The sequence below is a fragment of the Suncus etruscus genome, chromosome 2 (genome assembly GCF_024139225.1).
Source record: "Suncus etruscus isolate mSunEtr1 chromosome 2, mSunEtr1.pri.cur, whole genome shotgun sequence".
NCBI classification, from domain to species: Eukaryota; Metazoa; Chordata; class Mammalia; order Eulipotyphla; family Soricidae; genus Suncus; species Suncus etruscus.
This window is the reverse complement of record NC_064849.1, coordinates 103,740,057-103,765,396: the sequence shown is the minus strand read 5'-3', so window position 1 is coordinate 103,765,396 and position 25,340 is coordinate 103,740,057. Positions and strand designations below refer to the sequence as shown.

The 25,340-nt window shown below is 39.7% G+C and overlaps 1 protein-coding gene across 1 annotated transcript in view; it reads left to right on the top strand.

Annotated features, from left to right (window-relative positions):
- The window catches only part of PRKAA1 (protein kinase AMP-activated catalytic subunit alpha 1), a 47,403-nt gene extending 33,052 nt beyond the window's left edge, over nucleotides 1-14,351 (top strand). Inside the window, 5 exon segments of the mRNA XM_049767691.1 lie at nucleotides 3,071-3,158; nucleotides 8,047-8,271; nucleotides 9,016-9,502; nucleotides 9,807-9,933; nucleotides 13,720-14,351. Of these exon segments, the coding sequence (XP_049623648.1) occupies nucleotides 3,071-3,158; nucleotides 8,047-8,271; nucleotides 9,016-9,502; nucleotides 9,807-9,933; nucleotides 13,720-13,964 (1,172 nt within the window). The 3' untranslated portion in view covers nucleotides 13,965-14,351.
- The last annotated feature ends 10,989 nt before the right edge of the window (nucleotides 14,352-25,340 follow it).

Genomic DNA, 25,340 nt, shown 5'->3' with positions numbered 1-25,340 from the left:
CCTTGTATTGGTGGTTTTAGAAGTCCTACAGGCTTCTAAGACTCAAAAATGACAAAACAGGGGCCGGAGAGATAGCACAGCGGTATTTGTCTTGTAAGCAGCCAACCCAGGACCTAAGGTGGTTGGTTCGAATCCTGGCGTCCCATATGGTCCCCCATGCGTGCCAGGAACCATATCTGAGCAGATAGCCAGGAGTAACCTCTGAGCACCGCTGGGTGTGCCCCTCCCCCCAAAAAATGACAAAACAGAGTACATAGAATATTTTCCTCTATATTTTGCTTATTTTGTTTTTGGGCTACACCCAGCAATGCTCCATGCTTACTCCTGATTGTGAACTCAGGAATTACTCCTGACAGTGCTCCCAGGGACTATAAAGGATGTTGTGGACAAAACCCAGGTAGCATGGAGGTAAGGCATTTGCCTTGCATGCAGAAAGACGGGTATTCGAATCCTGGCATCCCATATGGTTCCCTGAGCCTGCCAGGAGCGATTTCTGAGCATAGCACCAGATGTAACTTCTGAGCGCAGCCAGGTGTGACCCAAAAACAAAACAAGACAAAAAAAACCCAGATCAGCTTCTTAGACAAACATCCTACCTGCTCTGCTGTACCACTGCTCCAGATCTCTTACTTTTTCCTCTTGTTTGTTTGATTGGGGCCCACACTCAGTTTTGCTCAAGGCTTACTCCTGGCTCTGTTCTGAGGTACTATCGCTGATGGGTCTCAGGAACCATATGTGTTTCTAGGGATGGAATCTGGGTCAGGCATGTGCAAGGCAAGTATTTTAGCTATTGTACAGCCTCTCTTGTTCTGAACAGTATTTCTTTTATTTATCATATATACTCGAGTATAAGCCTAGTTTTTCCAGCACAAAACAGGTTATTTGATTCAGTGCACACACACCAAATTGAAAGTTCGTAGTCTCCAGTTATCTTCTGTTATCTGCTGGAGGGGGGCGGTGCTTCAGCTCAGTCTACAAGTCGCAGCTGAGCTGAAGAGGTAGGCAGCTAAAGTGAACTGTATGCCACTGAACTATTTAATCTACAGTATTCAATGACATATTTAATTAAGTGAATAAACCATTTAAGGCAGTAAAGTTGTGTAAATAAATGTTTATAAATCCTGAATCCTTATAATCAGGGTTTTTGGAGGATAAGGATTCAAGATTTTTAACCATTTATTTACAGTGCTTTACTGCCTTAAATGGTTTATTCACTTTATTAAAGTTGCCATTGAATACTATAGATTAATGTGGTATATTAATGGTATACAGTATATCAAACAATCATGTAAATGTAATCATGTATTTATTTATTTACTGATTCCTCGATTATTGTAATTGTTTTGGGTATATATTTTTTGTTTTTTTTTGGTTATTTTTCTTTTTGTGGTTTTGTTTTTTTTTTTTGGTCACACCCGGCAGTGCTCAGGGGCTATACTCCTGGCTCTATGCTCAGAAATCGCTCCTGGCAGACACAGGTCCCCATATGGGATGCCGGGATCTGAACCACTGTGCAAGGCAAACGCTTTACCTCCATGCTATCTCTCCAACCCCCTATATTTTATTTTTGAAATTTACCAGTGGCTGCTGCATTTTTCCACCTTGGCTTGTACTCAAGTCAGTAAGTTTTCCAAGTTTTTAAGGTAAAATTAGGAGTTGGTATACTCGAGTATATACGGCATTTATTTTTGGTTTTGGGGCCACACATGCATGCTCTTGGATTACTCTTGGTTCTGCATTCAGAAATCGCTCCTGGCAGGTAGACCATATGCCAGGAATCGAACTGGAGTTTGTCCTGGATCGGACTCTTGCAAGGCAAATGCCCTACTGCTGTACTAATGCTTCAGCCTCACTGAACAGTGTTTCTAATGGGGGCTTTGGGGCCACTCATGATGAGTTCAATCAATCTGGACAGTATAAAAACAGGGTCATTCTTTGTTTTCTTGGGGGGAGAATTGGTATTTTGGGGGGTTTGGGCCACACCCAGTAATGCTCAGGGATTACTTCTGGCTATGCCTCAGAAATCTCTCCTGGCTTTGGTGACCATATGGTTCATCCTGTGTCAGCCATATGCAAGGCAAACGCCCTACCGCTCTGCCATCATTCTGCCCCCCCACCCCCCTGCCCTTCAAAGGACATTCTGAGGGAACTCCAGGACTACAGTTTTCTGTGCTCAGAGGCCACAGGCTGCTGGTAATTGAAATTGGATCTGTCCCTGAGCATTCAAGTAAGATTGCTCTAACTCCTGAGTTATCTTCATGGCATCAAAGGTTTCTTTGATGTACTTTTTGGACCACACTGGCTGTGCACAAAGTTTATTCTGGTTCTGCACTCATGGATCACTCCTGGCAGGGTTTAGGTACTCAGGACCACATAAAATTGGCTGCATGTAATGCAGGCAAGTTTCTTGTTTGTTGTCTTTTCAACTCTAGAAGTTTCTTACAGCAGTAAACTGAGAGGAAACTTTGATATTAAAATTCCACCAGTTTCTTCGAAATAAATCTGAATAGCACTCAATAGAAACTTTTGCTTTTTGTTCTTTTTATTTGTTCTACATTTTTCTCTGTAAATTTCTGTATGCAACATTTATTATATAATTATAAATGAAATATTCTAGGAAGCTGAATAACCAATAATATAATGTAGTCTCTTTAAACACAAATAATTCATTAAATAACTACAATGTTCAAGTAGATTACAGATTTTAGGACATAATGTTAAAATATTGAGACAGTGAAGATTGTAGGATTTTCTTGACATAAAGAACAGGATGGGGCCCGGAGAGATAGCACAGCGGCGTTTGCCTTGCAAGCAGCCGATCCAGGACCAAAGGTGGTTGGTTTCTAATCCCGGTGTCCCATATGGTCCCCCGTGCCTGCCAGGAGCTATTTCTGAGCAGACAGCCAGGAGTAACCCCTGAGCAACGCCGGGTGTGGGCCCCCCCCCCAAAAAAAAAAAAAAAAGAACAGGATGGTCATTTTAATGCAAACTCAGTTTTATTGCTTAATAGACATTTGTTTTTATTTTTGTTCTTGGGAAATCCTGAGTAGTTGATTTTGTGCATTTTCAGGTCTTTCAAACATGATGTCAGATGGCGAATTTTTAAGAACCAGTTGTGGCTCACCCAACTATGCTGCACCAGAAGTAATTTCAGGAAGGTAGTATTTGATACCATATATATTTGTAATTGTCTTTTTCTCCTAGATTTTGTTAGCCTTTAGTGTCTTATTTAATTGTAGTGGAAGGAAAGCTATTTAAAGATTATTTTTTTCCTTATGTAGAAAGTGCTGTTTTAAAATTTTAACCCAGTAAATGAATAATTAAGGATGCCGTTCATAGAGAAAGTTTGCAAGTCTGTATTATATTAGTTACATGAGAGTACCTTCATTGTTTCCTCATGTGGAAAAAACTGAAGGTTTAAACTACTGAGTTTTAAAGGTAGGTAAGATGTTACAAACTTGGACAGAAAATGGTTACTTTTAGGTAAAATTTAAACTGTATTGTGTAGCTTTAATTTTTCAAATAGATGGCATTTTGTAGTATCTGTAAGTTTTAGGTTAAAAGTGCCTCAGAATTAGACAGGAATATTGAAAAAAAATTATTAAGATTTTTTTGAAAAAAATTTTGGGTGTGTTTTTGTATTGTTTTTGTTTGGGGCCATTCTCAGCAATGCTCAGAGATTACTCCTGGCTCTGCACTCCTAGCAGGAGTTGGAGGACGATATGGGGTGCCAGGGATCTAACCTGGGTTGGCCACATTCAAGGCAAGTGCCCTTACTGCTGTCATATCTCTATCCCCTCTTTGAATTTTTATTCTTTAAATCTTGTGGAGAATATAAGAATTCTAATCTGGGGCCCGAGAGATAGCATGGAGGTGGCTCAAAGGACTGGAGCACGTGTTGGCATCAGGAAGTCCCATTCACTCTATGGACCACTGAGTTCTTTAGGAAGTGACCACAAATCCCTTCTTTCTTCCCCTGAGAAAAAAAAAGGATTTTAATCTCTCACTTTATTAACACATAGCTTTAAAAGGATTTTTGAGGATTTTCTTATATTTTAAATGACAGATTCGTCTTTTTATTCTGTTTGGAGGGTGGGTGTAGGCAAGGTGTTCATAATGGGTCAGGCCCGGAATGTGTGGAGATATCTCTACCTCTACTCACTTGTGCTTTTAACCTAAAATGATTAACGATAGTCTGCTTAATAAGATATAACAAAAAATCTTGTTGATTGTGGGTCACACCTGGCTGTCCAAGGTGTGGTGACTCTGTGCTCAAGGGACGAGGAAGTACCAGGCAGGGATCAAAGTTTAAGGACTCCATTATGGAAAGCACTCAGCTTTCCATGTAACCATAGTATAAACCTTTGAGCAATCTCTCCAGTCTTCTGAAATTTATTTATTTTGGTTTTGGGATCACATTTAACAGTGCTTAGGGGTTACTTTAGTTCTGAGCTCAGGACTTCTCCTGGCAGGGCATGGGGGGCTTAAGGGATGCCCAGAATTGAACCCAGGTTGGCAAGACAGACACCCTACCCACTGCACAAATACTCCAGCTTCCAAAATATATTCTTGTTTTGTTTTGGGGCCACACCCAGTGACACTCAGCAGTTTAGTTACTCTTGGCTATGTGTTCAGAAATCACTCCTGGCTTGGGGGACCATATGGGATGCCGGGGATCAAATTGAGGCCCATCCTGGGTCAGCCGCATGCAAGGCAAATGCCCTACTACTGCGCTATCGCTCCAGCCCCCAAAATATAATATTTTGAGGGAGTGTGACTTACAAGCAGTGTTCAGGAGCTTGGGTACCATTCCTTCTGATAGTGGTCAGCTAGCTGGCAGGCAGTTCAGTGCACAGGCTCAAGAATTCTATGCTGAAAGGGCCATTTGGGAGCTGGGGCCCACTAGGGCCACTCTGGCATCTTCAGCGCCTCTGGGTCTACACTTGGCAGTGTTAGTGGGATTGAATGAGGGTGAAGATAGAGCCAGTATCACTAGCATGCAAAGCTACTTTAGCCACTCCATTATCTCCGTTTCACAGCATTATTTATTTGTTTGTTTGTAAGCCATACCCAGCAGTGTTCAGAGGCTACTCACAGCTCTGTGTCTGGGAGTAGCTTCCAGAAGTGCTTAGGAATATTTGCAGTGCTGAGGATAGAACCAGGTTTGTCTACATGTAAAGCAATCACCTTAATCCTGTACTATCTGGTCCCCAAGTAGAAATTCCTAATTAGTTTACTATTAGCTTACTAATTAATTAGCTTTTTTTTTTTTTTTTTTTTTTTTTTTGGTTTTTGGGCCACAACCCGGCATTGCTCAGGGGTTTACTCCTGGCTGTCTGCTCAGAAATAGCTCCTGGCAGGCACGGGGGACCATATGGACACCGGGATTCGAACCAACCACCTTTGGTCCTGGATTGGCTGTTTGCAAGGCAAACGCCACTGTGCTATCTCACCGGGCCCAATTAGCTTATTTTTTTGAGGGGGAGATTGGGCTACATAGAAGGCAGGCGCCTTAATTTTGTACTATTTCTCTGGATCAAAAAATACAGTTTTTTGTGGAGAGATGTTTGACCACATCTGATAGTGCTCAGGAATCACTTCTGGTGGAACTCGGGATGATCAGAAGGAGTGCCAGGTTGCCATGAATTGAACTGGGGTTGGTCCTGTGCAAGGCAAGCTCCTTAACTCCTGTACTGTCTCATGAGCTCCACAAAATAGAAATTTCTTGAGTAAGTTTTCTTCACCGTTATCACTGAAATTGGAATCAGAGATATAATTTTTTCTTCTTGTTTTTTTTTTTTGTTTTGTTTTTTTGTTTGTTTTTTTGGGGGGGTCATACCCAGTGGTGTGCAGCACTTGCTCCTGGTTTTGCTCTCAGGGATCAGTCTTTGCAATATTCGGGACCTTCTATGGTGCCAGGGATCAAAACTGAGTTGCATATGTGCAAAACAAATGTCTTTCCCATTGTATTATTACCAAGTTTATTCATTTTAATTTAATTTTATTGTCTATTTTTGGTTTTGGGTCACACTTGGTGTCCAGGACTTACTCCTGACTACTTCTGGCAGGACTTGGGACCATAGGGTTGTCAGGGATCAATCCCTGGTTAGTGTGTGGAAGGCAGATGCCCTATCCTCTGCAATATCTCTGGCCCTCTAATAAAATTAAATGTGTGGTTAGGTCCTGCAATGCCTGCAATGTCCTGGACCATTTTGGTGGTGCTGAGGATTGAACCAGGGACTACCACATACATGCACTGAATTTTTTTTGTTTGTTTGTTTTTGGGTCACACCCGGCATTGCTCTGGGGTTACTCCTGGCTGTCTGCTCAGAAATAGCTCCTGGCAGGGACGGGGGACCATATGGGACACCAGGATTTGAACCAACCACCTTTGGTCCTGGATCGGCTGCTTGTAAGGCAAATGCTGCTGACATGCACTGAATTTTTAGCTCGGTGTTTTGTGTTTTTTTTTTTTTGGAGACCATACCCAGAGATCCTGAGAAGTTGCTCCTAGTGATTCTCAGAGGACCATGTGGTACCATAATGGAACCCAGGACTCTATGATGAAATTATAAGCTTTAGCCTTTTGACTGTATTCCTGACTTTTTTTAATTTTTTGGTTTTGGGGCCACACCCGGTTGTGCTCAGGGCTTGCTTTAGTCTCTGTGCTCAAGGATCATCTTTGGCAGGCTTAGGGACCATATATGATGCCAGGTATATGGATACTGGGATGATGCTAAGTTATAAGGAAGATAAATATATGATAATCATGCATAAATGTAACAACAAGTAATAAATGTTTTAATTCTCCCAATTTTGAAGATATTTTTCTGTTTGTGTGGGTGAGTGGAAACTAACTTCTTGTTAGTTTCCCTAACTAACAAGAAGTTAGTTTCCCTTTTGGTCACACCTGGTTGTGCAGTGGTTTAGTGCTGGGACTAAGTTGAGGGGACACTTCAGGCTTGTGGGGCACATCCAGTAGTGTTCAGAAATGACTCTCAGGGCTGCTTGAGGGATTGAACTAGGCTTGGCCAGGTTAACATGTACTATCTTTTTGGCCCAAAATTTCAAAATAGTGTTTATATTGACCAATTTAAAGAAATCCTTTGCCTAATACCAGTCATTTGACTGGGTTATATGATAGCTAGTTAAGCTGGTGGACCATTGCGTATTACAAATATGAGTTTAAAATTTTCTGTAGGAGCCAGAGTGATAAGTGGGTATGGCATTTGCCTTGCATGCAGCCAACCTGGGTTTGGTCATTAGCATCCCTGAGCACCTCCAGGAATGATTCCTGATTGCAGAGCCAGGAGTAACTGCTGAGCATTGTCAGGTATGGCCCAAAAACCAAAAATAGAATTTTTTTCCCTGTAAAGCAGTTACTTGGTTCTTTTCTGGAATGAAAAAGAAAGGGGAGGTTTTAAATCAGTAATGATATTTTTTTTGTTTTTTGTTTTTTTTTTTGTTTTTGGGCCACACCCCGGCGTTGCTCAAGGGTTACTCCTGGCTGTCTGCTCAGAAATAGCTCCTGGCAGGCACGGGGGACCATATGGGACACCAGGATTCGAACCAACCACCTTTTGGTCCTGGATCGGCTGCTTGCAAGGCAAACGCCACTGTGCTATCTCTCCGGTCCCCAATAGTGATATTTTATTCAAGTTTCGACCTTGTCTCATGAGGATTATAGAAAGATTTTAATTTTTAAAGCTCTAGGATCTTTTACTGTAGCAATAGCTCTAGCTCTATTTTACTAGAAATTCTTTATGAAGTATCTGTATTTAAAAATTCTGATTGGTGGGGCCGGAGAGATAGCATGGAGGTAAGGCGTTTGCCTCTCATGCAAAAGGTCATCGGTTCGAATCCTGGCGTCCCATATGGTCCCCCGTGCTCGCCAGGAGCGACTTCTGAGCATGGAGCCAGGAGTAACTCCTGAGCACTGCTGGGTAACACCCAAAAAAACCAAAAAAAAAAAAAAAAAAAAAATTCTGATTGGTAGGCTCTCTGTCATTGATGATTATTTAATCCAATTTGTATTTGTTCTTACAGATTGTATGCAGGTCCAGAGGTAGATATATGGAGTAGTGGGGTCATTCTTTATGCTTTATTATGTGGAACACTTCCATTTGATGATGATCATGTGCCAACTCTTTTTAAGAAGATATGCGATGGGATCTTTTATACCCCACAGTATTTAAATCCTTCTGTGATTAGCCTTTTGAAACATATGCTGCAGGTGGATCCCATGAAGAGGGCCACAATAAAAGATATCAGGTAATACATTTGCAAGATCTAATAGTCTCATCATAGTTATTCAAGAGTAGAAGTTGTAGGACAGAGGAAGTATAAAGCATTCCTGTACTAATGTACAGATATATTTATTAACTATTTTGTGGGGGATGGGAGTGATACTGTTGATTGAATGCAAGGGCATATCATATGCAGGGCAGGTACTTCACCAATCTTGTGTTGATTGATTCATTCATTCATCATGGTGTATTTTGTTTTTGTTTGTTTTGTTTTTGCTTTGGGGCTACATCCGGCAGTACTTGGGTTACTCATGTTTCCTATTTCTACTTTCCTAAAACTTATACTTTAAAATATTTAAGCAAAGAGGGTAGACGGTTTTTTCTACTCCTACGGCAAATGCTTTCTCCCTTTTAATATTTGATGGGAGATTGTGGCATTTTCCCGAATATTTATGCAGTGATGAAATGTAAGCCAGAAGAAGAAAATCTCAGTTGAAAAAATAATGAGAAGTACAGAATGAGTATAAAAACACATGAATGGGGCAGAGTACATAAACACATGAACAAAAACACATGAATAGGGGGCATAAAAACACATGAATAGGGGAGACAATATGGACCCCCAAGCCTGCCAGGCAGGAGTGATTTCTGAGTGCAAACAATAGAAAACAAACAGCCCCCCCCCCCCGAATTAATATCTTAATCCTGCCCCACAGTTACTTTCAATCTCATCTGTATTCAGACTCCTAACATTACAATTTTTTCGAAGGGAACATGAATGGTTTAAACAGGATCTTCCAAAATACCTCTTTCCTGAGGATCCATCGTACAGTTCGACCATGATTGATGACGAAGCCTTAAAAGAAGTTTGTGAAAAATTTGAATGCTCAGAAGAGGAGGTTCTTAGTTGCCTTTACAATAGAAATCATCAGGACCCTTTGGCCGTTGCCTACCACCTCATAATAGATAACAGGAGAATAATGAACGAGGCCAAAGATTTTTATTTGGCGACAAGTCCACCTGATTCTTTTCTTGATGATCACCATTTGACTCGACCCCACCCTGAGCGAGTACCGTTCCTGGTTGCTGAAACACCACGGGCTCGCCATACGCTTGATGAATTAAATCCACAGAAATCCAAACACCAAGGAGTAAGGAAAGCTAAATGGCATTTGGGAATTAGAAGTCAGAGTCGACCAAATGATATCATGGCAGAAGTTTGTAGAGCAATTAAACAACTAGATTATGAATGGAAGGTAAGAATGAGCATTCTGTTTGACAGCCCTTTGGCAAAACTGTGGCTTGTGAATTTTTTTTTTTTTTGGGTTTTTGGGCCACACCCGGCATTGCTTAGGGGTTACTTCTGGCTATCTGCTCAGAAATAGTTCCTGGCAGGCATGGGGAACCATATGGGACACTGGGATTGGAACCAACCACCTTTGGTCCTGGATCGGCTGCTTGCAAGGCAAACGCCGCTGTGCTATCTCTCCGGGCCCAGGCATGTGAAATTTTTGATAAAATTTGTGTTTTGACTTTGCTTTTGTCTACGTTGTTCGCTAGGTTGTAAACCCATATTACTTGCGGGTTCGAAGGAAGAATCCTGTGACAAGCACTTATTCCAAAATGAGTCTACAGTTATACCAAGTGGATAGCAGAACATACTTACTGGATTTCCGGAGTATTGATGGTATGTACATTTCACAAAATAATATCATAAATATTAGACCAAATGACCTTGCCATTTGGCTTTCCAGTTCAAGTTTCTTGAATTAGTCTCAGTATTTCAGTAACAAAAGAAAATAAAATGTGACGTGTATGCATGTATGCCTTTGTTTGTGAATCTCATTTCCTGTTCATATGTATATCTTATAAAATCCTTAAGGCTAGATGTAGTCTGATTCTTAGAATCTTAAAGTGATAGTTTCTGCTACTTGTTTTGTGTGATTCATTTCAGTGAGATAAAGTGTTTCATTTAGAAAGAAATATTGACTTTTCTATTGGTTTTTATTAAGATACATTTTAATCTAATATTTAACAAACATTAGGTAACATATTATGTTTTTGTTTTAAGGCCACACCTGTTGACGCTGAGGGTTACTCCTGGCTATGTGCTCAGAAATTACTCCTGGCTTGGGGGGACCATATGGGACACTGGGGGATCAAACTGAGGTCCATCCTAGGCTAGCGCTTGCAGGGCGGACACCTTACCTCTAGCACCACCGCTCCGGCCCCTATTTTTTTGTTTTTGTTTCTGTTTTTGGGCCACACCTGTTGAGTTGACGCTCAGGGGTTACTCCTGGCTATATGCTCAGAAATCGCTCCTGCTTGGGGGTCCATATGGTTTTTGTTTTTAGGTAAGATATTTAAAAAATTTTAAAAATATTTAATAAAGTTTAAATTTTCAGTTAAGAATTAGAATATAGTTAATAGAGTTGTTCAGTAACATATAGGAAATGGAAATATTGCTGAGTAAGGTTTATTTCAGGGGACTGAGAAATGTTTTATACAATTTTTTTTTTTTTTTTGGTTTTTGGGTTACACCCGGCAGCGCTCAGGGGTTACTCCTGGCTCCATGCTCAGAAATAGCTCCTGGCAGGCTTAGGGGACCATATGGGTTGCCGGGATTCAAACCAATGACCTTCTGCATGAAAGACAAATGCCTTACCTCCATGCTATCTCTCCAGCCCCTGTTTTATACAATTTTAGATTATTTTTTCTCTTGAGCCAGATTTTTTTTTCCAAATCCTTACACTGAAGAAATATATGAACTGATAATTAATTGTTGTAAGTTACATGATTCCAGTTTTATTTAGCTTTCAATAAAGGATTTTTTTTCCACACCCATCAGTACTCAAGAGTATTCTTGGCACTGTGCTTAGCAGTTACTTTTGACTGACTGGGGGAACCATATGGGATGCTGGGAATCATTTGACTGCATTCAAACATACACCCTACACACTGTATATTACCACTTCAGCCTTATTTTTTGTTTACTCTTTAATATAGTCACAGGCCTGATATGAAGCCACTGAAATATTTAAAATTTTAGATTTTGTATTTCAGTCATCAAAAGTGACCCCTACTGGAAGGTCTTAAAGAACCTTCTTGAATTTAATTAAAGAAACATTAAATTAGGTGGAGTATTTCACAATTTTCAGGTTTTTTTTTTTTTTTGCTTTTTTTTTTAATTTTGGTTTTTGGGTCACACCCGGCAGTGCTCAGAGATTACTCCTGGCTCTATGCTCAGAAATCGCTCCTGGCAGGCTCAGGGGACCAGATGGGATGCCAGGATTTGAACCACCCGACCTTCTGCATGCAGGGCAAATGCCTTACCTTCATGCTATCTCTCTGGCCCCACAATTTTCAGTTTTAAAGTGAAATTTTCTATACCTAGAAAATGCATCTCTGATTACCAATTTGTATAATTTGCAAGAATATCTTAAGTAATTTACTTTGGTGAGCTTGAGATAAATTATAAATTTCAGGAAGCAAGATATTTTACATTTTAATTTTGAAATGGGAAAAAGGCATCTTTAATATTGGGGTATACATGTATAGGACAGATTAATAGAAAGTGACCCAAAGAGATAGCACAGTGGCGTTTGCCTTACAAGCAGTCGATCCAGGACCTAAGGTGATTGGTTCGAATCCCGGCATCCCATATGGTCCCCAGTGCCTGCCAGGAGCTATTTCTGAGCTGATAGCCAGGAGTAATCCCTGAGCACCGCTGGATGTGGCCCAAAAACAAAAAAAAAGAAAACGATGTAGTACATTAAATGGCTTGAAATCTATATGAATTCAGATCCCACGTTTGCATGCCCTTAAAATGTACTTTTACATTGTACATTTTCTCTAGCATTGTAAAGAGCATTCCTATATTTACAAATGTTTTTTGAGCAAAAGCCTTTAGTTAAATACAAATTTGTAACAGAGCCATGAGTTGCCCTTGATTGTTGCCAGGTGTGACCCCAAAGCAAAATAAAAACAAAAATTTATTAAATATATTTATGATTATTTTTGTCTTTTTTTTTAATTAACACAAACTACTACTTGTGTAGTATCAGAAAGCCATAGATTTGAGCTGACCAAACTTACTTGCTTTTGTTTATGTGCAGATGCTATTTATCTACTAATACCATCTGAAAAATAAAATGAGTTTTATTTATTTCACTGTTTTTTTTTTTTTTTTTTGTATTAAAGTTACAATGTTAGGCTTACTTGCAACTGGTTTGCCAAATGAATGACCATTTTTTTTTGTTTTTGTTTTTGGGCCACACCGGGCAATGCTTAGAGCAGGGCTTAATTTTCTTGCTCTTTGCTCAGGGATCACTCCTGGCTGGCCATAGGGGACCTCATGTGGTATAGGGGATTGAACCAGGTTCATCAGTAGGCAAAGCAAGTGCCTAAAACTCTGTACTACTCTCAAGTCCCTAGCATATGATTTGATATAGAGGAGTTACTTAAAGGGATGAAGGGTTTCTCTGTGTTGAGAAGGGGTAGTTATTCCTGGTAATAACTGGCATGGCCATGTGTGGGCCCAAAGGTTTGGTATTAGGGCTAATGATATAAAGGGAGTATATAGTGCCTAGAATGGAACTGTGTTCTTTGCATGTGATGTGCATGATATCTGCTCCTACTCCTTTGAGCTTTCTTCCTGACCCTAGAAGAATTGTTTTGTTGTTTTGTTTGGGGGCCACAGCTCTGCTCAGGGTTTACTCTTGCTCTGTGCTCAAGGAACAGTACACAGTACTTGAGATCAAACCAGGGTTGCATGCAAGGCAAGTATCTTACCCTTTGTAGTATTTCTCCAGCCCTAAACATGTTGATAACTGATAGATAGACTCAAAGAAGCAAATGAAATATTAAAAATTTCTGGTAGGGCTGGAGTGATAGGAGAGTGGATAGGGCATTTGTTTTGCTGTATTTGATTCCAGTGTCTTCCTTGGTTTCTTGAGTTCAGTAGAATTGAACCCTGAGAGCAGAACAGAAGTAAACTGAGCATATCTGAATGTGGCCCAAATTTTTTTTTAAAAAGTATGATGGGGCCGGGTAGGTGGCGCTGGAGGTAAGGTGTCTGCCTTGCAAGCGCTAGCCAAGGAAGGACCGCGGTTCGATCCCCCGGCGTCCCATATGGTCCCCCCAAGCCAGGGGCGATTTCTGAGCACATAGCCAGGAGTAACCCCTGAGCGTCAAACGGGTGTGGCCCAAAAACCAAAAAAAAAAAAAAAAAAAAAAAGTATGATAAACTAGGGGCCGGAGAGATAGCACAGCGGCGTTTGCCTTCCAAGCAGCCAACCAGGACCTAAGGTGGTTAGTTCGAATCCTGGCGTCCCATATGGTCCCTCGTGCCTTCCAGGAGCTATTTCTGAGCAAATAGCCAGGAGTAACCCCTGAGCGCCGCCAGGTATGGCCCAAAAACAAACAAAAAAAAAAGTATGATAAACTATACTAAATCAAGATTCTTTTTACCCAGATGAAATTACTGAAGCCAAGTCAGGGACTGCTACTCCACAGAGATCGGGATCTGTCAGCAACTATCGATCTTGCCAAAAGAATGATTCAGAAGCTGAGACTCCAGGGAAACCCTCAGAAGCTTCTCTTACCTCATCTGTGACATCACTGGACTCTTCTCCTGTTGACTTAACTCCAAGGCCAGGAAGTCACACAATAGAGTTTTTTGAGATGTGTGCAAATCTGATTAAAATTCTTGCACAATAAACCTAAAATGTTGCTTATTTCTTTTATAGCAATAAGCATGCATAATAAATTATAGCCAAAATGCTTCCATTTATAATCAAGTTATACACAATTGTAACTGAGAATTGGCCTTTTTGAATGCAATTTGCACAGGAATTGGAACATTATCAATAGTTAAAAATCTAATGTTCAAAATTAAATAATTTTGTTTATTGTTTAATTAGGTATATAGAGTAATATACAAAATGAATTATAGGTCTCTCAGGCTCACTTGATTTTTGGCTATTTTATATTTAGTGTACACAGGGCTTTATAGAATATTAATTTACCATAAAGGCCTTCATATATTATATGTTGATGTGTTATATATTTGCTTCATAAAGCTTTTCAATAAATATTTGCATAGAATCTCCAGAGACCTTCATAGGTGATTTTATTTTCTGGGCTTCGTAAGTAGCAAATATTTTCAACAGTGGTATTATCTGCGTTACTCATTCCCCACCTTCATACTCTTTAGTATGATATAACTCACACTTCAGATTTAAGACACAATTACATAGTTTCCTCTAGCTTGGTAAGTTAAAAAAACATACTCAAATACTTTAGGCACTAAGTTTAATCTTACCATATATTCCACTATATTCTGTACATAAATTGCTCTTTTTGTCATAAGAGCTGAGTTGCATATATTGTAAATAAATCATGTTGTATTTGCCAATCTCACAAATTCCTTGTTTATCATATCCGTCAGTATCGAATGTATACAAAATATTCTGGCCATCAGACTATGTATCTTTAAAATTCATTCAGTGCACAGAGAAGAACATCTTACATAAAAGTGTATAAATGCATAGATAGGACTTTTTCTCCAAAACCTTATTATGAACATTTTTCAAAACAGGAAAATTGAAAGGCTGCACGGTGATAACACGTTTATCTGTTACTTAACATTTTTAACTTATCACTTAACACTTTGATGTTAACATATTTGCTTTATATCAATATAAAGATAGGATATACTTAAACATATGTGTATATGTGCTTTTCCCCATGAGCCATTTGGACATTGCAAATTATTATCACTCAACACTTCAAGGATCTCTTAAATATTGTGGTTAAAATATAGTTCATTTCCTAATCTAATCATGATTATAATCATGATTTTTTTCAATTGCCCTTCAGATTTCTTTTTTGTTTGTCTGTTTTGGTTTTGAGGTCACACCTGATGACTCCTGGTTATGTGCTCAGAAATCACTCCTGGTTTGGGGGGGGCCTTATGGGACACCTGCGGATTGAACCTCGGTCTGTCCTAGGCTAGCGCAGGCAAGGCGCTTACAGCCTTACCGCCTGCACCACTGCTCTGGCCCCAGATTTTTTATATAACTGGTTATTCATACCATGACCTAATTGAAAGTGTACATGTCTCCATAGATATGACAAGAGTATTATTCTGATAATCTATGGCACCAAATCAGGTAATTCTTCTAAATGACCACTTTTGGTTTTTAATTACTTTTAAAAAATGGATTATGGGGGCCGGAGTGATAGACATTGTCGGGCATTTGCTTTGCACGCAGCCGACAAGGGTTACATCCCCAGCATCCCATATAGTCCTCGGAGCCTGCTAGTAGTGATTACTGAGCACATTGCTAGGAGTAATTTCTGAGTGCTGCTGAGTGTGGCACAAAAACAAAGCCAAAAATAACTGAATTATGGAAACTGTCTGAAGATGCTTGCCTTTTCTTTTCTTTCTTTTTTTTTTTTCCTTGGTTTTTGGGTCACACCCAGCAGCACTCAGGAGCCACTCCTGGCTCTATGCTCAGAAATTGCTCCTGGCAGGCTTGGGACCATATGGGATGCCAGGATTCGAACCACCGACTTTCTGCATGCAAGGCAAACAACTTATCTCCATGCTATCTCTCTGGCCCCAAGATGCTTAATTTTCTAAAATATCTGATTCACGTCAATATTTTTATGTTCTAGTCATAGCAAAAGTATAAATGAAGAAGAAACTTCACCTTAGGAAAAAAACTAATTTATGTGTGCTTATAAAAATACATAGTTATCACCCATAGCTACCTGATAACTTTTAACTTCAAGAATTTTAGTATTAATGATTTTTCACTTGTAAAAGATCTTTTTTTTCCTTTTTTCTTTTTAATAATGTGTTGTAGGATTGTTCTTGTGAGAGGTAGCAGTGAACACCTATGCAGCCAAAAGATATGCCACAGCAGCTTTCATAAACAGTTCTGTGTAGTTGTAAATTTGGCTCTGGAAATGTGCACTGAATTCAGAAAGAAGGCAATTCTTGTTTCTTTTTGTCCAGAGCCTCTTCTATTCAACATATAATTTGGAAGTTGTACAAAATAATAGGGATTACACTTAAATATAGGTTTAAAATCATTATAACTTGTATGTGGCCATCTGTTTTGGCAATATAAATTTCTCTTAAGGCTTTATAAATGCAGAATCATGTTCTTGATGTTAAGAACAGAAGACTGTATTTTTAAAGTTACAGTTTTTTGTATATGGAATTAAGACATCTTCGTTTCTATAAGCTGTTGTGGGGAGGGGGATGCAAGAGGAAGAATCAATTAAAATAGGACCTTCTAAAATTGTTAATTTTGTAAACTTTGCTTTAATTTTAAGTTATTGTGATTCCTTTTAGTTACTGAGTTTTATTTTGGAGATGTTTAAATATTGCACTTGTACAAATAGTATGATAAAATGCACAGACATATTGCAGTAAATTCTTTTTTTAAAGCTGGGATATTTGAAATGACAATTTTTGTTTAAGTATGTCAAGGTTGTATCAGAATTCTCTCGAATTTATTGTTGTTTGCAAATTCTTACTAATTGAAGATGTAATGGAGTCAATGAAAATGATTTTTATCTTTTTTTATTATCTTTTCAGCAATTTATATTTTTGGATTTTATGCAACCATATTTTTACTTTGTCTTGACAACTGAAAGATGTATAAGGACTTTTGCAAGAAAAGTACTGTATAAATAGTTTTAAATATAACAGATTTTACTAATATGTAAACAATTTGCCATTCAAATAAATGATTTCTCATTGGGAAGAACTTTTCTATCAGGTTGGGGGATATGAGAGCTTAATATATCATATCTAATTTAAAATAATTTCACTGAAATAAACTCCATTGCTTTTATTTTTTATTATATTTTCTCTTGAGATGCTTTTGTAGTTTTTCAGAGTTTTAAATGGTTTTATACTCTATGTCTTACCCTCATTCCTCCCTCCTGCCGTTTTTGACTTGATAAGATTCACAGCCAGGTAATGTGTGGTAGACTGTGGATAGATGTACAACTTCATTCACCTTTGAGGTGACAGGACAAAAAATTGTCTTGATTTCTTTTTCTGCTTAATTTCTTCCATCTCCCTCTCCACAACAGAAATCTCATTTTCACTGTGTGTTCCAATAAAATGAATGAAATTCCACATACAGTCTAACTGTATATTGGTAATAAGGTAAGAAATTCATTTTTGTGGTACATTATTTGAGATGCATACATGTATGTTTTGATTGGAGTATAAGCAATTTCAAATATCTTGATTTAGAAAATGGATAATAAAGAAAATATCATTTTTCATGGTACAGTGTGTGAACTTTTTTTAAGCCTTTGGGAAAACTAAATTGAAAAAAAGCACCTATTTGTAGCTGGCGATTTGTGCACCTTTCCTTTGTAAAACTGAGAAACATAAAATATAGTACTTGGCATACATGGATAGCTCTTTTGCTTTGTATACAGCCAACCCATGTTTTATCTCCAGCATCCCATATGGTCTCCTGAGTACCACCAAGAGAAATACTTGAGTACAAAGAGCCAGGAATAATCCCCAAGTAGCTCCAGCTGAGACCCAATAAACCAAACACCAAAGAATAAAAGAAATAGTGCTTGAACAAATTTTAGCAGTCAGATATTGTAATATTTTTGTTTTGTTTTAGGGTCATATCTGGTGGTGCTCATGGCTTACTCTTGGCTCTCCACCAGAGATCATTCCTGACTCAGTCTCAGGGAGTGATTATATGGGGTGCCAGAGATTGAACTTGAGCTGCAAGCGGTTCAAGTGCATTGCCCACTGTACTCTCTGGTCCCTGAAACATTGTTTTGTGTGTGTGTGTGTGTGTGTGTGTGTGTGTGTGTGTGTGTGTGTGTGTGTGTGTGTGTGTGTGTGTGAAAGAGAGAGAGAGAGAGAGAGAGAGAGAGAGAGAGAGAGAGAGAGAGAGAGAGAGAGAGAGAGAGATATTTTTTTGGGGAGCGGTCATACCCGGCAGCCCTCGGGTTACTCCTAGCTTTATTCTCAGATATCACTCCTGGTAGGCTCGGGGGACCATATGGGATGCCTGGATTCGAACCACCATTCTTCTGCATGTAAGGCAAATGCCCTACCTCCATGCTATCTCTCTAGCCCCTGTGTGAGTCATTTTAATTAGTTGGGATGTCATCTAAATACCAACCATCTGAACAGTATATTAAGATCTATATAATAAAAACAAAGCATTTACTCTTTATCCCTGGGCTAGATTTAATTTAGAATTCACTGAGCATTGTCTTTAATCCTCTATGGCAACGCTAGGCAATTCTTGTGTTAGATTATTGGTACACTATCTCTTTAAAATAGCTTGATAATATCAACAAAAGCAAATAGTACTAAAGAGTTATAAAGGTTACACAGCATGGTAGGAAACTTCTAAATTTCACTGGGTATTTATTCATACAGTACAAAGTTGAACAAGACATTCTCTTTGAAAAAAATCAACATTTATTGAACTGTTTTAGTTCTAGTGAACAAATAGTTCTATTTATTACAGAATGACAATAAATGTTACTTGATCAATATAGAGGAATTCTAGCAACTTGGAAGATGATTGGCTTTCTATAAACAGCATAGGAGGGGCCGGAGAGATAGCATGGAGGTAAGGCGTTTGCTTTTCATGCAGAAGGTCATCGGTTCAAATCCTGGCATCCCTTATGGTCCCCCGTGCCTGCCAGGAGCAGTTTCTGAGCATGGAGCCAGGAGAAACCCCTGAGCACTGCCGGGTGTGACCCCCCCCCAAAAAAAAAAAAACAGCATAGGCAATGAAAAGAGGTGTACCAAGATCATAGACCAAAGTAAGTTGGGAAGTTGTGCCCTAAAGTGTGAAAACTGAAGTATAAACACTAGTGGTAAGCAAAATCAGGCAGAGAAATAAGAAAGGACAAATACCTAATGAGCTTAGAGACAAAACAAGAAAATAATATAGGAGTGACAAACCCATGGCCTCAGTTTACAAAATTCAGGATCCCCAAGCAACATAGTTAGAGGTGTGGGCCATGACAGGATGGGGCCACAGGTGACATGGACAGTAATGGAGGGTCTTGGACACTTGGGTAGTGGTGTGGATTGCAGAATCTTTGCCCATCAATCAACTTACTTGTGTTACCAATATTGTAACCATGTTACCTAAACCAGTAGTTGGCAAACCTTGGCTCGCGGCTCTTTACACTTTTTTTTTTTTTTTTTTTTTGGTTTTTGGGCCACACCCGGTGACGCTCAGGGGTTACTCCTGGCTCTGCGCTCAGAAGTCGCTCCTGGCTTGGGGGAACCATCTGGGACACAGCGGGATCCAACCGCCGTCCGTCCTAGGCTAGCACAGGCAAGGCAGAAACCTTACCTCTAGCGTCACCGCGCCGGCCCCCGCTCTTTACACTTTTAATGTGGCTCTTCTGTGTGCCGGTTGCAGGCAGCCGCTCCAGGAGTCAGGACTCTGCTCCTAGCCTCTGTCAGTGCACGCCCTGTTTGCAGCCCGGCTCCAAGAGTGTAAGATGATACCCAGTATCAACCCTAAACAAAGGTGTTCTACCAACGTCATCCTTTCTTAAACCTCTTCCTTTGATATGTAAAAGTCCACTGAATATGTATTTTAGTCTCTCTCTCTTGACCTGAAGCCTCCTGCTATTGGGAATTGGTTTTAATAAAGAGGTGTTCTAACTTTTTGGGCTCTAGGTAGAGAGTACAAGGTAAAAGGCCATGGACTCCATGATCATCCTTTCCTGGCTAGCTTGGTTTATTATTTCTTTCTTGCTACCCTGCTTCTTCAGACCAGGTTGGGTGGGGTTTAGAAATACAGTGCCTGGAATGATCTTAAAACACATATTTTATTTTGCACAAGAGTGGGCATGTTCCATGCAGGGATTCTCAACCCAGAGTTCTTTTTTTTTCTGTGGATTCTTATGTTCAGAGTACTCATGATTAAAGTTGTGAGCTAATGCCCTTAAATGCTGTTTTTCATATTGATTATGACGTTCTGCATAATATAAGTGGCAGTCAGAAATTTTTTGCAATAGTGGAAACATTTCAATATCTCCTCAGCATCTCAGAATCAGATTCTTTTTTGAACACATCCATCTTATGTCTCACTGTAAAAACTACTTGTGAAATTCCCCTGCAGAGAAATAATAAATTCATAGAGAAAATGAACAATGTCTGCCAAATACACAAGCTTAGCTATCCATTCCTTGTCCAACTGGGGCTGTACAAAGTCAGAGTTCTGCTCTCACAGGAACTGCACTACTTCTTCCCTCTTGCCAACAAGGCGAGAGAGCACCCTTCCTCTGAACAGCCACTTCACTTCTTCATGGAGAAGATGCTAATAGTGGGCATCCATATTCTCACCCAGGGTGGTGAATAGCCTGGATTTGATCACAATTGTGAATTTTACAAATTATCTTTACTGTGTCATCTGTCACAGTTTAGTTCAGCAGGGAGTTTTTTTGAATACAGTCTATCATACAATGAGTGGATACAATGTACTGGTGTGCAACTTCTGTTTCTTGTGACTACACAAAAACACTGAGCCATGCACAGTGCATCATCTGTACATACATCAGCACATCAGATTATTATTCTGAGTGAAATGAGTCAGAAGGAGAGAACAATCATTTGTGGCATATAAGAATAATAAATGGCAATATGGTAATAATATCTAGAGAAAATAGGGATAAGGGACAAGAGGACCAATCCATGATAGGAAGCTTGCCATAAAAAGTGGTGAGTTCAGTTAGAATAGAGAAAGGTACATTATGACATTGATAGTTGGAACTTACCACTCTGGACAAGAACTGGATGCTGAAAATGGATAAGTGGCATGCATGGTACCCTTTAATTAACAACATTGCAAACCACGGTGTCATAAAGGAAATTTTGCAAACCTCAGTGTCATAAAGGAAAAGAGAGATAGAGAGAAAAAAGCAAAATGCCTGCCCATGACATACGCAGAGGAGAATGAAGGGGAAGAAAACAAGGGACATTGGTGGTGGGGAAAGTGCACTGGTGAAGGGTGGTGTACATTCTATGATTGAAACGCAAGTATGAATAATTTTGTAACAAATACACTTAAATAAAAAATTATTTTTATATTGTTTCAGGCACTCTATCATAATTTCTTTAGGATATGATATCATATGCCTTTAAAAGTGCCGTTTTTGTTTTTGTGTGTATTTTAGTTTGGTTTCTTGCAGCACACACTAAAGTGTCAATAGATTTCTTTTTCCTTTCAGTGAAATCACTACTTTTCTTTGGAACACTGTTCTTGCTTTTAAAGATTGTTAAAAAAGGTTTTTCTCTTTTACCTGTTTCATCTCCATATTGTAGGGTTTCAAATTTTTAGCATATTTTGGTTATCAAGAGGAAACGTTTTGAAATGTTTTGCTTCCTTATTATCAGAAATCAAAGCATTTTTCCTCGAGAAGGGTGTTCACTATCCAGAATTAACAAACGATCAGTGGATTCAAAAACTGTATTTCATGGTGGATGTTACTTTACATCTAAATCAGCTTAATCATAAACTACAGGGGAAAGGAAACACAATTTTTTTGATGTTAGAAGAAGAAGTTATTTTGTTTGAAAACAAATTATCTGCTTTTGCTCAAGATTTTTTTTTTTTTTTTTTTTTTTGGTTTTTGGGCCACACCTGGTGATGCTCAGGGGTTACTCCTGGCTATGCGCTCAGAAGTTGCTCCTGGCTTGGGGGACCATATGGGACACCGGGGGATCTAACCGCGGTCCATCCAAGGCTAGCACAGGCAAGGCAGGCACCTTACCTCTAGCGCCACCGCCCGGCCCCTTTGCTCAAGATTTTGACAGAGAAACTTTGATTCACTTTCCCAGCCTGTTGAAACATCGCCAAGAAAATAATTCTGATATTGACATTACCTATTTTAAAACAGCACTTTTAAATATGAGGGAAGCTTTTCTCAAGAGGTTTCAGGAGTTCAGAAACAGCAAAGCGACCTTGGCCTTTGTTAAAAAGAAAACCTCTGGATGCCACTGTAACAGAATTGAATTTTTCTCCCTTTAAAATGGACACCGGCAACTTTGAAATGCAATTGCTGGGTTTAAAAAACAAAGAACTGTGGAGCTCGAAATTTGAATGTCTTTGTGCTAATTTAGAAAGATTGGAGAAACAAATGTGAACTTAGTTTACAGCACAAGTGGTCTACTGGAGACCCGGAGAAGGAAGATATGTTTATTTTTAACACCTGGAATTGTATTCCTGACTCATAATCAACTAAAAAAGCCAGTGTTTGCTGTTCTTTCCTTGTTCGGGTCTACATATTTATGTGAACTATCATTTTCTTTTTTTTTTTTTTTTTTTGGTTTTTGGGCCACACCCAGTAACGCTCAGGGGTTACTCCTGGCTCAGAAGTTGCTCCTGGCTTGGGGGACCATATGGGACACCGGAGGATCGAACCGCGGTCCGTCCAAGGCTAGCGCAGGCAAGGCAGGCACCTTACCTTTAGCGCCACCGCCCGGCCCCTGAACTATCATTTTCAAGCATGAATCTTATCAAGAGTAAATTGAGGGCCCGGAGAGATAGCACAGCGGTGTTTGCCTTGCAAGCAGCCGATCCAGAACCTAAGGTGGTTGGTTCGAATCCCGGTGTCCCATATGGTCCCCCGTGCCTGCCAGGAGCGATTTCTGAGCAGACAGCCAGGAATAACCCCTGAGCAATGCCGGGTGTGGCCCAAAAACCAAAAAAAAAAAAAAAAAAAAAGAGTAAATTGAGAAATCATTTCATCGATGGAATCTGGAATCGTGCCTAAAATTTAAAACAACATACAAGCCTGACTTAAACTATCGAGGAAATGTAAGGCCAATGTTCACATTAGTGTTTGTGACTTTGTCAGTCATTGTCAGGATGTAATTTTCTCTACATTGTAAGGCAAATTTTATGAAATTTAACGTCAATAAATATTGTTCTAAAGTTTTTGTTTTATTAGTTGTATTATTTGTATCCTCTTGACCTATGTGGATACTTGCATGCAGAATATTCTCAATAAAAATTTATTGAAACTAAAAACAGTGTACCATCCTATGTATTTTCGGTTTTAAAAATGTGGCTCTCAAAATAAATTTCAATCGTAGTTTTGGCAAGATTTGGCTCAGTTGTAAAAAAAAGGTTGCCCACTACTGACCTAAACTATAATAAATTTTCAAAAAGTCAAATGTTAAAAAAACTATGGATGTTGGGAGTAGGGCCTCATTGGAGATTGTCCTGCTGTCTGGCTATTTGCCAGTGGTTCTAAGTCAAAAGTTGTATTCAGGAAAATGTTGTGTGTCAGTTTATAACTCAGTCTGTAAGTTTTTACTTGAGACTTCATGCTTCAATATACAGAAATTCTTTTTGAGTATTTACAGTTGTTTATATAAATATATAATAATATATATTGGTCTTGACACTGCTAGTGGTCAAGGCTTACCCCTGTCTGCACTCATGATCACCCCTATCGGGGGTCTGGGAATCAAATGGGGTGCTGGGGATTGAACCCAGGTTAGCAGCATCCAAGGCTTTATTGCTGCACCATGTTCATGGTACTTCACTGGTTATTTTATTTTTATTATAATTACTAATTTGTTTTCTTGGATCAAACCTTTCTCTGCTCAGAATTTGTTCCTGGCTTTATGCTCAGGGATCACTATTTGTGGTATTTGGGGGACTCGATGAGGTGCTAGATATCCAACCTTTGTGGACTGCTTGCAAAGCTTAGTTACTGTACGTTTAGACCACTCATTGGTCAGTTTACTTATTTATTCTTGAGGATTTCCCCCCTGCCCTGCCCTTGTTTGGAGGAATTATAGGTTGCCTTAGAGATGCTTAGGTGCTTAGGGGTGGTTACTCCATATTTTTTTTTTTTTTTCGGGCCACACCCATTTGATGCTCAGGAGTTACTCCTGGCTAAGCGCTCAGAAATTGCCCCTAGCTTGGGGGGACCATATGGGACGCCAGGGGATCGAACAGCAGTCCTTTCCTTGGCTAGCACTTGGAAGGTAGACACCTTACCTCTAGCGCCACCTCAATGGCCCCTGGGGTGGTTACTCCTAGCTTTGTACTCAGGTATTCCTCTTGGGGCTGCATGGGTGACCATGTAGTGTGCCAGTGGTGGAACCACAGTCTGCTGCATGCAGACAAATGCCCTATTTGTTGTTGCTCCGGCCTACATTGGTCATTTTACTTACTTATTTTGGGTTTTGGATTCATATCTGATGGTACTCATGGATTACTCCTGGCTCTGCACCTGGAAACTACTCCTGGTGGGGTAGGGGTGTACCATATAGAATGATGTGGAGGATCCAACTCCAACTTGCCATTTTCAAGGCATATGCTCTTATCTATCCTTTGATAGGTGCCAGCAGTTTTGTCCACCTGCACTTTCCCGCAGTCAGTGATTACAGACATGTTTGTAGGTGGGTTTCAGTCAAAAAAGCACATCAGTGCAACCTTACTGCCACCAATGCCCCCTAACTCCATCCTCCCCCACCCGCCTGCCTGTTTTCCAGACCACCCTTATCTCTATTGTCTCTGGGTATTATTACCAAACTGTCTTTTTTTTTTTTTTTTTTTTTTTTGTGGTTTTTGGGTCACACCCGGCAGTGCTCAGGGGTTACTCCTGGCTCCATGCTCAGAAATTGCTCCTGGCAGGCACAGGGGACCATATGGGACGCCGGGATTCGAACCGATGACCTTCTGCATGAAAGGCAAACACCTTACCTCCATGCTATCTCTCCGGCCCCCACTGTCTTTTTTTTTTTAATTTAGACTATATGTGTCTATCTCTCACCCTCTGATTTATTTCACTCAGCATAATAGTTTCCATGCCATCCATGAATAGGAAAATCTCACGACCTCGTCTCTTTTGACAGCTACATAGTATTCCATCGTGTATATGTACCACAGTTTCTTTAGCCACTCGTCTGTTGTTGGGCATCTGGGTTGTTTCCAGATTCTGGATATTGTAAATAGCACTGCAATGATGCTGAAAGCGTGTTATTGAGCCTCAGTGGCCTGAAGATCAGCCTTTTCAGAATCATTGGTATGTATTAGTGGTTCT